The sequence below is a fragment of the Mauremys mutica genome, chromosome 7 (genome assembly GCF_020497125.1).
Source record: "Mauremys mutica isolate MM-2020 ecotype Southern chromosome 7, ASM2049712v1, whole genome shotgun sequence".
Lineage (NCBI taxonomy): Eukaryota > Metazoa > Chordata > Testudines > Geoemydidae > Mauremys > Mauremys mutica.
Window position 1 is genome coordinate 107,992,271 of NC_059078.1, and position 15,874 is coordinate 108,008,144.

The following is a 15,874-nucleotide window of genomic DNA, read 5'->3' on the forward strand; positions in this document are numbered from 1 at the left end:
ACATGATTTCATGTCCACTGTAACACTTTATAGATATTTTATAATCTGAATATTTTCTCACCCTCCCTGAAGAATGTTAAGAACTGCATCTACATCATTCATACTGACAGCTCGATGAAGTTGCTCTCCACTCATCGGCTCTCCTGTAGTTAACAAAATAGGAAAGTATTTGCAAAACAGTTCAGAGATTCATTCTAGTGGTGTTGCCAAGTATTGAAACGCTGCAAATAAATGATTAGCTTTCATATTTTTCAGTACCACTTTTGGATATTTTCTAGATTACTAAATTAAACAAAAGAATCTGTATCACTGTTACATAGCTGTTTTTATTTAAGAGGTGACTCGAAGTGTGGTTATACTCACTGGCATCATTCTCACAATACAGTATGCTCATTACTAATCTTTGTCTTTTTCATTACCATTTTTAAAAATCAATTATTTTAGTGGAAGACTAATCCCTTTATATACTTCTGTATTGGAGATAGTTCCCAGATATAGGTTCATCATGTTAGAGATTAAACTACTCAATTGCTCAGTCAACGTAGTACAGTCCCTTGAATGCTGTGGTGATTGGGAGAGATCTGGCTTCCAGTTCTCTCTTAATTCTTTCTTGAAGGGCAAAACTGCTGTGTCTGACCATGACTCCCTCCTGTCTAGGGTTTGGACCATGATCAGCCTACCTTTATTCACTAAGATATCTTCCTACAGCCCATTTGTCAAAATAAAAATAAGAACCAAACACCGCCCAGAACTAGATTAACAGCGGTTCTAGATATCCTCTCATAACAAAATCCTGTTGTAAAATGGTATTTCCTAAACAAATCAAATTTATTGTTCCTCGTGCCCATAAGTGTGCCCAGTTTCAATGGGCCATCTCTAAAACACACTAGTTCCTGTGGTAATTGGTAAAGACCAGATTTCTAATCCATATGCCACACTTTTTGTGTTAGTCTAATGATGAACATGGGCATTAATGAACCAAAAAAATAACAACCTTCTTTTGGATGCAGAATGATCTCTTTCCTATTTATAGAGAACACAGCTGTAGTTGTAGTTGTTGCTACCTAACCAGGCCATACGAAAGAAAATGAGGAGAACACAGCAAATAGATTTGATTGCTCAGCCTCTAGGTCCAGCACAAAGTGTTGCAGGTCTCTCCCATGAAAATTAACTAACCTTGGAAAAATACGGTTACTCACCTTTTTGTAACTGTTGTTCTTCGAGATGTGTTGTTCATGTCTATTCCAAGCAGGTGTGTGTGCACCGTGTGCTTGCCAGCCAGAAGATTTTCCCCTAGCAGCGTCCGTAGAGTTGGCCCTGGCGCCCTCTGGAGTGGCGCCTCCATGGCTCCCTATATAGGGACCCACCGACCCTCCACCCCCTCAGTTCCTTCTTGCCGGCACTCCGACAGAGGGGCAGGAGGGTGGGTATTGTAATGGACATTAACAACACAACAGTTACAAAAAGGTGAGTAACTCACACTGGGCTTCTTCGAGTGATTGTTCATGTGCATTCCAAGCAGGTGACTCACAAGCCTGAGTTTAGGTGGTGGGGTCAGAGTTCACTGCAGATTGGAGCATCACCCTGCCGAAGGCTGCATCGTTTCTGGCCTGGTGCATGATGGCATAGTGCGACGTGGATGTGTGGATTGAGGACCATGGGCAGCCCTGGATATCTTCTGTGTCGGGACCTGAGCCAGGAATGCTGCGGCCTGTGTCTTTGTGGAGTGGGCTGTGATTGGCGGGGCAGGCACCTTGGCCTGATTGTAGCATTCGCGGATGCAAGCCATGATCCATGAAGAGATACACTGTGAAGAGATGGGGAGCCCCTTCATTCTGTCGGCCACAGCTACAAAGAGTTGGGTTGATTTCCTGAACGGTTTAGTTCGTTCAATATACAATGCCAGGGCCCTGCGAACGTCCAGGGAATGCAGCCTATGCTCTGCATTGGAGGAGTGTGGCTTAGGGTAGAACACCGGGAGAAAAATGTCCTGGACCATGTGGAATTGGGAGACCACCTTAGGAAGAAATACCGGGTGTGGCCTGAGTTGGACTTTGTCTTTGTGGAAGACAGTGTATGGAGGCTCAGATGTCAGCGCTCTGAGCTCTGATACCTTCCTGGCCGAGGTGATAGCCACGAGGAATGCAACCTTATAGGAGAGATATAGCAAAGAGCACGTAGCCAGTGGCTCGAAGGGGGGCCCCATGAGGGCGGAGAGGACCAAATTAAGGTCCCAAGTCGGGACTGGTTGTCGAGTATGCGGGAACAGCCTATCCAGGCCCTTGAGGAAGTGACATACCAATGGGTTTGTGAAGACTGAACCACCGTCAGCTCCTGGGTGGAACACGGAGATGGCCACCGAAGAGAGGGAAAATCCTCACTGTCTCAACTGGAGTAGGTAATCAAGGATGAGAGGGATCAGGGCAAGCAATAGAGCCTGTCCCTGCTGTTCAGCCCAGATGGAAAAACGTTTCTACTTGGCCATGTATGTGGCCCTGGTGGACAGTTTTCTACTATCAAGGAGGACTTGTCTGACCTGCTGTGAGCATTGCATTTCCACCGGGCTTAGCCATGGAGCATCCAGGCTGTGAGGTGGAGCGACTCCAGTTTCAGGTGGTGGAGGTGGCGCCGATCCTGTGTGATCAAGTCCAGGAGCAGTGGCAACGTAACGGGCGCCTGTATGGACATGTGCAGCAGCGATGTGTACCAATGCTGGCGCAGCCACGCCAGCGCTATCAGTATGACGCAAGTGTGATCCTTGCGTATCTTGAGGAGTACCCTGTTGACCATGGGGATTGTAGGGAAGGTGTAAAGCAGGCCGCCTTCCCACGAGAGGAGGAAGGCATCTGTTAGAGACCATGGACTGCGCCCCATGAGGGAGCAGAACTGTCGACACTTCCTGTTGTCCCTCGAGGCAAACAGGTCTATCTGGGGATAACCCCAGAGACGGAAGATTAAGCGTGCCATGTCTCGGCAAAGGGACCACTCATGACCATGGACCGAGTGGCTGAGGGCGTCCGCGAGGCTGTTCTGCACAGGTACATGAGGTAGGATGCTGTTAGGTGAATTGCGTTCTGTACGCAAAAGTCCCATAACGCAAGGGCTTCCCGGCACAGGAAGAGGAGCATGCACCCCCGTTTGTTGATATAGAACATCGCCAAGGTATTGTCCGTGAGGACTGCAACGCACCTGCCCGCCAAGCGAGATTTGAAAGTAAGGCAGGCAAGGTGAACAGCCCGTAGCTCCCTGACGTTGATGTGTAGGGAGAGGTCCTCTGGGGACCAAAGGCCTTGGGTCCTTAGATTCCTGAGATGCGCCCCCTACCCCAGATCCGATGCATCTGTCACCAAGGAAAGGGATGGCTGAGGGTTGGCAAAGGGTACTCCCGCACAGACCACCCACGGGTTGATCCACCACTGGAGGGAATCCAGCACCGCTCAGGGAAGCATCATCACTGAGTCCAGCGCGTCCCTGGTTGGTCTGTACACAGTTGCTAACCAGGACTGAAGAGGGCGCAGCCTGAGCCTGGTGTGACTCACCACGTAGGTGCACGCAGCCGTATGTCCCAGCAATTTGAGGCAGTTCCTCGCTGTGATGGTCGGGAAACGGCGGAGACCGAGGATGATGTCAGACATAGACCAAAACCTGGCCTCCGGTAGGTATGCTCTGTCCTGCGTCGAGTCCAGAACTGCCACTATGAACTCTATCCGTTGGACAGGAGATAGGGTAGACTTGGCCTCGTTCAACAGGAAACCGAGCTCAAGGAAGGTCTGTCTGATAAAGACCACCTGAGCCTCCACCTGTGCCTTCGAGCGGCCCTTGATGAGCCAATCGTCCAGGTAGGGAAACACCTGAATCCCATGCTTGTGCAGGAAAGCTGCTACAACTGCCATGCACTTTGTGAAGGCACTTGGGGCCGTTGACAGGGCGAAAGGTAGTACTGCGAACTGGAGATGGGTGTTGCCCACTACGAATCTGAGATAACGTCTGTGCTGAGGGATTATTACAATATGGAAGTACGCGTCCTTCAAGTCAAGGGCGGCATACCAGCCTCTTGGATCCATGGAGGGGATGATGGAGGACAGGGAGACCCCATACGGAACTTGAGCTTCTTTACAAACTTGTTCAGACACAAAGTCTATAATGGGTCTGAGGCCCCCTTTTGCCTTCAGTATTAGGAAATACCAGGAGTAAAAACCCCTGCCCCTGAGTTCCTGAGGAACTTCCTCCACTGCCCCTACTACGATGAGGAACTGCACTTCCTGAATTAGAAGTTGCTTGTGAGAGGGGTCCCTGAAGAGGGACAGGGAGGGGGGCTGGTGGGGCAGGAGGGAGGAGAATTGGATAGAATATCCCCTCTCTACCGTGCGGAGCACCCAACTGTCCGATGTGATTCGGGACCAGGCATAATAGAAGGGGGACAGACGTGACGAAAAGGTGGGGTTGGTAGGATCCAGAGTCCTGACTGGTAGGTTGTCCTTGACCGCACCATCAAATTTGGGGTCTAGGCCCCGACGGAGGCCGCGGCTGGCCAGACAACTGGCCGGAGGGCTGTTGTTGCCTCATTCTGCCATTTCTGCTCCGTCTACCCGAGGGCTCCGGGCCGTTCTGGGGCTGGTACGGCACTGGAGCCGGCTGCAGCTTGAATTGCCTGCGTTGGGTGGCTGGGGTGTGCAGGCCTAGCGAGCGTAAGATAGCCCTTGAGTCCTTTAGGCTATGGAGCCTCTTGTCCGTCATCTCAGAGAAGAGCATGGCCCCTCGAAGGGGAGGTCCTGGACGGTCTGTTGGACCTCATGTGGAAGGTCTGAGACCTGAAGCCAGGCTCTCCGCTGCATGACCAGCCCGGTTGCCAGTGTGCAGGAGGCTGCATCCATCGCATCCAGGGCCGCTTGGAGGGATGCCCAGGAAATTAGCTTCCCCTCCTCTATCAGAGCGGAAAATTCTGTTGGCCATTCTTGGGGAAGGAGTTCAGCGAACTTGGACAAGGCTGAGCACATGTTATGGCCATACCGGCTCACTATAGCCTGTTGGTTGGCTATACGTAGTTGCAGACCCCCCGTTGAGTACACCTTTCTACCAAAGAGGTCCAACTTCTTGGCCTCCCTGTTCTTCGGTGTAAACCCTTGGAATACCTTACGCTCCCTTTGGTTGGCCACATCCACAACCAGAAAGTCCGGGGGAGGGTGGGTATATAGGTGCTCATGGCCCTTGAAGGGTACAAAGTAGCGCCTCTCTGTCTTTTTGGCCATAGGGGCCAACGAAGCTGGCGTCTGCCACAAGGTGCGGGACATAGCTATCGTTTTGATCAACGGTAGGGCGACCCTAGACGGGTCCGAGGGGGACAGGATGTCCACCACCGGATCTACATCCACCTCGACCTCCTCCGCTTGGATCGCCAGGCTCTGAGCAGCACGCTTAAGTAGCTGCTGAAGCACCCAGTTGTCCTCTAGGGCTGGTGCCGCTGAAGTTCCTGCAACCGCCTCATCCGGCGAGGAAGAGGAGGAGATCACCTGCAAAGGACCTTCCTCTGTACCCTCAGTCTCTGCAGGGTTCTGCGGCACACGGTACTCTGGTTGTGTGGCCGGTGCAGATGTAGGATGCAGCACCGCGGCCAGTACTGGGGTTGATGCTGAACGACGAGGCATGCTGGGCGGTGCCTGTGGCATCGGAAACATGGTCCCCGTTGGTGCCGGTGTCTGACTAGGCAGTGCCGGGTTCTGTTGTGGCACACTCCTGTCGGACATCGGTGCCAGCAGTGAAGGCATTTGCGCCGGAGCGACCGACGTCGAGGAGACAGACGCAGACCTGGAGCGCGGGCTGTGCTCCTGTCCCAGGGACTGATGGTAGGCCCAGGGAGTCAAGAATGGCCACTGGAAAGGCGGTTGCCACTGTTGCTGCCACTGTGCTGGGTAAGGTTGTTGGCTTGCCTGAGAAGCGGACCTCCTGCTCCTCGATCTACTGAAGCGGTAGGATTCCGCCTCTGAGTCCGAAGTCTCCAAATAGAAGACCGAGGGGGAGCAGTACCCACTGTCGCCGGGGAGTGGTGCCGCGAGGCCGGGGAGCGCTCTCTCTGTGTCGGTGCTGCCGGAGTGGCGCGGGGCGGGGACTGGGGCTACATCATGGCCAGCTTGCCCCTTGATTGGATCGGGGGTTGGGCCGTGTCTGGTGGCTCTTTCCACCAGCGCAGGGAGGCTGGCACCGGGAGGTTTAACAAGTCAGAGGCCGTCTCAAACGCCTCCAGTGTCAATGGGAGACGCACATCCTCGCTGAGGTCCGGGGAGCTAGACCAGTCCGGACTTGACCGCACCCCCACCGGGGCAGGAGTCAATGGGACCTTGGGAGGATGCCGTTGTGGCTCAGCTTGTCCCACCGCACACGTGGATGCCGCCAGCCTTTTAAGGTCCTGGTGGGGTGATCACACGTGGATGCCGCCAGCCTCTTCTTTTTCGCAGGCACCAGAGATGGTGATCGGTGCCATACGGAGGCCGATTTTCTATGTCCCGATTCTCTCCAGTACCGGGACTTAGAGGACTTAGACTGGGCCTCCTGTCTGCTCTGGCACCGAGGATGAGGTGCTGGGCGCCGGATCAGCAGGCTCAGGGTCCGACTGTGGCCGGAAGGCCACCTCCATCAAGAGCACTCTGAGTCTCTGCTCTCTGTCCTTAAGAGTCCTGGGATGGAATCTCCTGCACATACTGCACCAGTCTATTGGTGGCTCTCCCCGAGGCACCTCAAGCAGGATGACTGCGGGTCACTCTTCAGCATAAACTTCCCGCAGTCCGTGCAGAGTTTAAACCCTAGGGACCCATGCATGCCCCAGCAGGGTGACGACTACGTTGTGGGGAAGCCCCCCAACAACTATTAACTAACACTAACTCTAAACTATGAGAGAGGAAACAATTATATACATTTAGACGAGACACTGCTAGGCTAGCTGCAAGAGTGAGCAAAGTTCCAGCTAGCCATCACCAGCGGTAAGAAGGAACTGAGGGGGTGGAGGGTCGGCAGGCCCCTATATAGGGCGCCATGGAGGCACCACTCCAGGGGGTGCCAGGACCAACCCTACAGACGCTGCTAAGGGAAAATCTTCCGGCTGGCATGCACGCAGTGTACATACAGCTGCTTGGAATGCATGTGAACAATCACTCGAAGAAGAATGTCTGGTTGCACTCTGAAAAAGTAAGGGCAAGGATGAAAAAGGGCCTGGTAAACTTCAAAAAGTGGAATATTTTAATTTAATTGTTGGATAGGCACCTGATGATAGCATGCCAAGTGAGTCAAATCCTGTTGCAAAACAAGCAACTAGTGGTTAGCCACATTTCAGTTTAAAAAGCTTCAGACTGCATATTTTCTAGAACCTGTATGGCTCTGCATTTTAGAAAACTACATGTTAAAATGCAGTACTGACTCAAAGCAAGATTAAAATCATTCTGATTAGAGAGTGTGGAAGTATTTAAAGAAAGAAAACGTGGAGGGTTAGTGTGAAGATACTGCAGTTGTCATCCTTTGAGATTTTACAAGATAGCTACAGAGCTGATGAGTTAACTTGCTTGAACAAGACATTTGTTAACAGTTTTCAATTGCCAGAATATGCTTACAGGTCTGTCACATCTTACGCTGGGGTTACTTCCACAGTCAGCGCGTAAAGTGAAAATCGCGTATAGTGAAAATGACCCTTGAATATTCCTTAACTCACCCATAAAGTACAGTTTTGTGTATACAGCCCTGTACAGTACTATGTATTGTATACAGCAATATGCAGTACAGTATATAATAAAGACTACATATGCCAAATATAATTTTACAGTATTTTTAATAACATAACAGATGGAAGAATGAAAGAATAAAAAATGAAGACAGTACAGTACTGTAAACCTGAACAGTCACCAGTCATCCTGGATATTCTTGCTAGTCTTGTACTGTACACACTCCAATGATTAGTCTTCCCCTGACAACACTATCATTGAGTCGCCAGGGCTTGATGTCGATCCAGGAGATGATGGGCCAGGCTTGGGTGATGGAGAGCGAGTCGTAGAGGAAGTGGATGGCTCTGGTTCAGCTCAAGAAGTTTTTTGTGTAGGCTCTGCTGCTTCTGGTTGTTTTTTTTTAAATACATGGTGATTGGCAACTGTCACTGTTGTCTCTTGAGCTCCTCAAACATTTCTTGGTACGGTCTCAGAATCATCCATAATACTACGTGTGATTATGAGACTTTGTTCCACATATTCAGAAATTAAATCATTCAAGTGTTTCGCTGTTTGGAACACTTCAGAAAATTTATGAAGATTCCAAGTTGCTGGCTCTTCCTGTTCATCATCATCTTCGTCTTATGTAGACGATTTTATCAGTTCCTCTAACTCTTCGTTAGTCAATGTTTCTCTATGGCCCTCAATTAATTCCTCAATTTCTTCCTTGAGGATGTCAATGAAGCCATCACCACCCACTTGCCTGGCCACCTGAACAATGAGTTTCACTTCTTTGTCAATGGTCAGGAAACCCTTAAAATCGTTCACACAGTCTTCCCATAGGTTTCGCCAACATGCATTGACTGTTTCAGGCTTGATCGCATCCACTGCCTTTTTAATATAAGTGATGCAATCAGCAGTGTTGAAGGACTTCCAACACTCCATCACATTAACATTGGGATCAGCATCCATAGTGGTAAGGATCCATGAGAATGTAAGCCTTGTGTACATAGCCTTGAAACAGCTAATGATGCCTTGGCTGAGAGGTTGGAGGATGGAGGTGGTACTGGGGGGGAGTGTGACGGGGCGGGACAGCCCCGCACTGGTACAGCAGGGGTTAACCCTTCTTTGATAGCAGAGGAAGCCACGCCCAGGAAGCTCTGCTGGGCGTGCTCCAACTGGCAGACCGGTATAAAAGCCTGCAGGTCTGCTCAGTCGGGGCTGACCACCGGGGGAGAAGGACACAGACCGTCAGCTCCTGCAGGAGGAGAGCCAGTGAGCCTGGACCGGGACATCAGCCGAGCAGAGGCCGTACCGGAGACCCCGGGGAGGGACGCCTGCCGGAGGGGACCTACGGGGGAACCGCTCCCACAACGCCGACGTCCGGCTAGACAGGGTAGGAAGTGACCCAGGGGATTGTAGAAACTGACAGCCTTAAAGCTGCAGTACCGCTCGGCGTGTTGCAGGCGGATCCCCGCCGAGCGGGTGGCAAGGAGAGCTTGCCACAAACAGGGCCCTGGGTCGGGGCTCGGTGGAGAGGGCGGGCCCGAGTCCCCTACCCCCACCCCTTATACCCCGCCCCGAAGGGGGGGGGTTGTGGGACTCCGGCCACTAGGCCGTGCTACCCCGCCCCGAAGGGGGGGGGGTTGTGGGACTCCGGCCACTAGGCCGTGCTACCCCGCTCCGAAGGGGGTGTTTACATGAACTCTGGCCAGTAGGCCGTAATACGCCGGTTACCAGGGCAGACCGAAGGACAAGGGAGTGGCGCGGCGCTAGGCCCCAGCTCGCCCCTGCCACTAGGGGGTGCTGGGGTACCAGACCCGTCACAGGGAGAAAGACTATTTCAACATCGTTATGCGCAAACCGGAGTGCCACAAAGTGGCCAGGAGCATTGTCTATGATCAGCAACACGTTCAAGTCAAGTCCTTTCTCTTCAAGGTACTGCTTGACCTCCAGAATGAAACACTTGTGGAACCAATCCAGAAATAATGCTGCTGTCACCCAAGCCTTTTTATTTGATTGCCAGAACACAGGCAGGAGATTTTTGTTCTTACCTTTTAGGGCACGGGGATTTGCAACCCTGTAGAGCAAGCCCAGCTGCATTGCCACAAAGCAACACAGTCACACGGTCTTTAGCTGCTTTGAAGCCAGGGGCTTGTCTTTCTGATTTCGAAATGTAAGTGCGGGTGGGCATTTTTTTCCCCCGAAGAGCCCAGTCTCGTCAGCATTAAAAACTTGTTCTGGAAGATAGCCCCTTTCCTATATGATTTTCTTTTATTGTTTGGGGTAGGCTTTTGCTGCCTCCTCAGTGGCAGATGCAACTTCACCAGTAGTCTCTGCACGTTTTTGAGGTTGAAGTGGTTCCTAAAACTGTTAAGCCAACCTTGGCTGGCTTTGAATTCCTTCTTATCAGAAGGCTGTCCCTCTTCGGTGGGAGGTATGAACAGTGCATAGATGCTAAGAGCCTTTTCTCACAACATGTTGCCATTGATAGGCACACGTTTACGGTTCATGTCTTCCAGACATAAGTTTAATGCCTTTTCAGTCTTCACTAAAGTCTTATCACACACTTGGCTCGTCACCCTAGCAGTTACTGGAGCACTTGATGCCACGACTTGACGAATTTCTCTCTCTCGAATCTTGATGGCACGACTGCTAAATTCGTTACGGCTGTATTTACGCGCCACATTGGCAAGGGACATACCGTCTCTCAATAAGTCCAACACAGCCAGTTTTTCCTCCAGCGTTGGAGCAGATCGCTGTTTCTTTGGTTGAAGATTAAGTGACTTGCGTTTAGGGGCCATGTTACATGAAAAATATGTACTGTATCTTTAAACAGTACAGGTACAGTAGAATCTCACTCAGTGCGGCAAGATGTGCACAGTATGAGAGGCACAGGGGGACTGAGTACTGTAGTTGGAACAGCAGTACTGTAGTGGGAACAGCAGATTCGCTTCTCCCATCTCACACTCACTCCGGGGCATACACACTATTTAAACTGATTTTTTTGTTCTTTTTTGGCCAACCCTCCAGGGTTATTATAGGGGAGAACCTTATCACAGGCCTAAAGACATGCTGTTGCTGTCAAGTCCCCACAAAAAAAATATTTTAGTGGGAACAGCAGATTCACATCTCACGCTGGTGGAATCGCCCGCACTTTCTTTTTTTTCCCCCGACCGTGTAAAGCTGAAATCGCGCATGTTAAATGCGTGTAAGATGTGACAGACCTGTATTTTATTTCCCTGAGAACCGGCTTCAATAAAAATTATAGAATTTGGCATATTACTTTAAATCTTAATTCTGCAATGTTTATAGTGTTTGAAGTTCTTATTAGCTAGGTAGCCCAAGGGTGGTATTTTTTAGGGCAGTGCATCTATATTTGAAAAGTTCCACAAGTCATTCAAAAAGACTCCAAAGTCAGCCATTGCGTCAGGAACACTAAACAAAAGCAAAGAGAGTGGACACTAGAAAAGGGAGTGATGCTATTGTAGCTGCTAAAACAGTTTACCATGAAAGAAAAGGAGCCAAGGGAACAAGAGAGAATAAGAAAAAAATAGAAAGAAAATGGAGAAATTAAAAGACAATAAAGATAAAGGAGAAAAGACATAACATTTTGGTGAATCAGATTTAATTCACATAACTTACTTCCTACATTTCACTTTACATCTTTAAAAAATGCTTCACAGTTCTATTAGGGATAGAGTGTGACATTTAGCCACAACCCTGCATTATGCGTAGTGAAGAGACATACCACTCCTGTAGAGGGGCCAGGGTGAATAAAAATCAATGATTTTTAAAAAATGGATTTTTTTAAATTTAAATCAGATTTTTTTGATAAAATGCTTTTTGAGGAAAAAACCCTATGTAAAGATAATGTATTTTAGTTAAAACTATAGCTCAAAGATATCATTATGGAATAGGGATTATAAATTCTAATTCTACAGTATGAGACAATATATTCATGTAATGTTTAAAAAAAGTTTGGTAAATGAGTTCCAATAGTTCATGGATTAGGGACCCAATCTTATGGAGTTCCAGAGGCTTCTGTATAGATTATTTAGGTTAATCTTTCTATCTACCCAATGGGACTCAATGCTAAGTCTACAAGATACCATCAGAGATGCCTAGTTTTGCAGTTCTCAAACTGTGGATTAGTGTCTCCAGCGATAACATGCTCGTTAACAGCAAAAATGTTTTAAAATAAATAAATATAGAAAAGTAAGAAATATCAGACCTCAACTCTATTGTCCCTGTGCAAATTTTTGTACAGAGAGTTAATCCCTTACCTCTCTCTTAAAGTGCAAAGTTTCAAAAAGTTCAATGAATAGAAGATTGTTGGGGGCGGAATAGATCTGGACAAAGAGAAGAAGTCTGGAGATAAATGTGAGAGGAGAGGGACAGGCAGTAAAAACAAAAGTGAAACTGTTTGAGCAGCATATTCCAGAAGTCTTGAGGTCTTTCTGAGTGTAGCCTTCATTGATTTGAGATCTACCATACCATTCTCTCACTAGAAGGGAAAATCTATAATGGCAGCAGGTCATAAAAGAGACCCAGTTTGGGTCTCATCTATCTCTGAGTTGTGAAGAATATGTATTAAGGTTATAACAACCCACAAGAATGCACTTTTATGTAGAAATCCATGATTAAATCGAGTCTTCCTGACTAGTGAATTAAATCATGAAATTTGATTTAAAATCAAATCCACCCTCAGAGGAGCATTGTGAGGAAGAAGTTTCCCTGGTATACTTCAGATTCCCTCTCTTGGGTTCTTGGTTGGCTGCCTGAATCTCCTATTTTTCAGGTAGCTTCTTGAGAGGCCATACAAATGTGCCTGAAATCAGCTCAGAGGCTCTGTGCTCTTCACTCATCTCTCCTTGCATACCAATTGAGCAGGTGTTGAACTGCTGCTCACAAATAATGGCAGATTTGCAGATGGTGGCCAGCAAAAGGAGCCGCAGGCTGCAACCCAGACCAGGGAGTTAGGTAGGAAACCTTAGCAGTCTGTCCCTTTCCAGCACATAACCAACCCCCACAGGGAAGAAAAACAAATAGTTCCTTGGGACCCTCTAGCATTCAGGGGAAAAAGTACTTCAGCTGGGGGAGAGAGGGGCAAAAGGAGGGTCGGGGGGACAAGCATACTCAAGAGAGGAAGGGGACGCCTTAGAAAGGGAGAGACCCAGGAAAAGCTCAAGGGAGAAATCAAACAGAAGATGGATAGGAAACCTCAAGAAGAAGACACAGAAAGAGATGGAGGGACAGCTAACTCAAGGGAAAGGGCAAGGTAGGGGGAACCAGAAAAAAGAAGGGCTGGAGGAATACTTAGGGCAGGGTAGGGGATATGGAAGACAGATACAGAAGGAAAGACTGGGGAAAACCTCAATGGAATTGATGAATTACTTGGAAGAGGAGAATTGATAAGAGCTGATGGCTTGGGAAAAAATGATGAGGTTGACAGTGAAGAGGAATATTATACAAATGAGATGTGCACCATCCTCAAATATGCAAATTTGGGCAAAATATAATTTGCATAAAAGCTCCAGATTTCCACACTTTCCAAGCCTTAAGAAAGGAAACGAAGGTTGTGATATTGCCGTCTATACGATTTTATTAAAAATATGCTAATGAGTGAATATAATGCAACTGGAATATGCTTCATGCAAAAGGTCTCTTGTAAGGTATCATTACAAAACTTATAATCTACTGAGTGTGGTCATCCTATTTGTATAAATGTACCACTCTTGTATCTGAAACTAGAAATATGAAATATAACTCTGAGGGCCTATTGTAATTATGCAAAGTGTGGGCCATTAATGGTGGTTTGGAATCTTGATGACTCCCATTTACCAGGACAATTGACTACAGATGGCTGTGTTTTACCTGTAAGTCTTCCTGTATACATGTGTGCTGGCAAGTGGGCAATGAAGTCTTGCAGTGACATGTGATCATGTCACCTGAACTGGAATCCATCTTTAACCTGGTGTCTTTCCACTGAGAAGGAGGGGGTGGGAACCCAGAGAGGGACAAAGGATTCCTGCCTTATGCAAAAGATATATAAAGGGGTGGAATAGAACAAAGAGGAGAGAGGAGCCATCATGAAGAATCTCCTAGCTACCACCACCTGAGCTGGAACAAGAGCTGTACCAGCGGAAAGAATTGTGCCCAGGCCTGGAAGGTGTCCAGTCTGAGGAAAAAACTTACTGAAGCATCTCTGAGGGTGAGATCATAGGCGGCAGGTTCGTATAATTTTTGGTGGGGCCCAAAATGGTGCCCCCGCCCCGCGCTCTCACCCTGTAAACTGATATAAAATGAAGCTACAATGCGTCAGCACCACAAGATTACAAGGGTCAATTAAAAGTGGAAAGTCAGAAGCAGCACTTGTCTATTAATACCTAATATACGGTATTAAATTTTGTTGCACCTGTTGTGACAAAGTGGGAATGTTCTTAATGTTTTCTCTGAATACTGTGTGGGTGCCTCAGTTTCCCCTGCAAAGTGCCAACTGACGGTGTTGGGGACAAAGAGATCAGGTGGCCTCCTTGTCCGGAAGAGACACAAAGGCCAGATGAGGGAGTGTCAGTTTGGAGCTGGCTGGGGAAATCGGGAGAGGCCCAGAACTTGGGTCTGGGCTCCCCACCCCCCAAGATGGACCTGACTGAGGGGTCATGTTTTCTGTACATACAAGCTCTGTTTTAGACTGTATCCCTGTCATCTAATAAACCTTCTGTTTTACTGTCTGGCTGAGAGTCACATCTGACTGCGGAGTTGGGGTGCAGGGACCTCTGGTTGCCCCAGGACCTGCCTGGGCAGACTCGCTGCGGAAAGTGCACAGTGTGGAAGGGCAAGCTGAATGCTCCGAGGTCGGACCCAGGAAGGTGTAAGCTTCTTGCCCTGGAGACAGTATGCTCAGAGAGGAGGCTCCCCCAGAGTCCTGACTGGCTTTGTATGGAGTTGTTCCAAAGCATCCCAGCATCCCCTTCCACACCATGCGCTTCCCAGAAGTCTGCACAGGCACTGACACTCCCTCCTCTGGCCTTTGTCTCTTTTCCAAGCATTAGGAGGCCACCTGATCTCTTTGTTCTCCAACACCTTCAGTTGGCACCTTGCAGGAGAGTGGCCCAGGCCATCAGTTGCCTGGAGACAGGGTGTCAGCCATTCTCTGTGCAGACAGCATCACACTGGCCCTCTAGGGCTTTACAACAATCACACCCCCTTATCCCACCATCTAGAGCCTTAAGAAATGCATTGGGGAAACTGAGGCACACAGACAGTATTCAGAGAAAACACCTGTATACAACCAGTTACATACTTTGAAGGGTGTAAAATAATCAAATATTGTGCTAAATACAATGATACTCCAAACTGACCACCAAATTTAAGTTGCATGTTTTTCCCCTCAGGTGAGGGTTCTGGGGTGGGGCTGGGGATGAGGGGTTCACAGTGCAGGAGCGTGCTCGGTGCTGGGGGTGCAGGCTTTGGGGTGAGGTAGGGCTGAGGATGAGGAACTTGGGGTGCAGACAGGCTGCCCCAGGGCTAGGGCCAGAGAGGACTCCCCATCACCACCACTGGCAGCAGCAAGCTCCAGGGGAGGGACCCCTCCTCTCCCCCCTGCCCCCCACAGCACACTCACTCTGCACCACAGTCACTGCATATGTTCCTTCCTAGGGCCCCTCAGGTCCAGAAAGCCCAACCACCTCCCCTGTGATGGGTACTAGGGGGTGGGGGTTGCCATCACAGGTGGCCTTCCATGTTGCTGCCCCTCACCATAACTTCACTGTGGATGGGGCTGCCCCTTGCCCAGCATGGGGCAGAAGTGGGGTCTGCATGGTGATGGCTATGGGGCAGGGGAGCAGGGTGTCATAAAATTCACCCAAGCCCCAGCTGCTCAGGTAGGTCTATGAATCCCCCTCCCCCATCTGCCCTGTGGTGGGTGGATGCTGGAGGGGAGGGGCACTGCCTTCACATATGGCTTCCTGCCTCCCTGACCCCTGCTGCAGCCTGCAGCCCCTCACCGTAGCTTCAGTGGGGGGGGGACGGTGGGAGGGGATGGCATGGGGCTGCCCCTTCCCCAGCGTTGGGCAGGAGTGGGGGCTGGGGGGGAATCATAGGGTCAAACACTCACGGAAGCCCAGGACCTGCTCAGGTGAGTGAGGTCAGTCTCCGAGTCCTGGCCGGAAGTGCCCTTTGCATCT

The 15,874-nt window shown here is 49.4% G+C and overlaps 1 protein-coding gene across 4 annotated transcripts in view; it reads right to left on the reverse strand.

Annotated features, from left to right (window-relative positions):
• FANK1 (fibronectin type III and ankyrin repeat domains 1) overlaps positions 1 to 15,874 on the reverse strand; it is an 88,207-nt gene that overhangs the window by 33,650 nt on the left and 38,683 nt on the right. For all 4 annotated transcript variants that reach the window (XM_045023708.1, XM_045023709.1, XM_045023706.1 and 1 more), the window contains exon 4: positions 62 to 143. In XM_045023708.1, the coding sequence (XP_044879643.1) occupies positions 62 to 143 (82 nt within the window). The remainder of the gene's footprint in view (positions 1 to 61; positions 144 to 15,874) is intronic.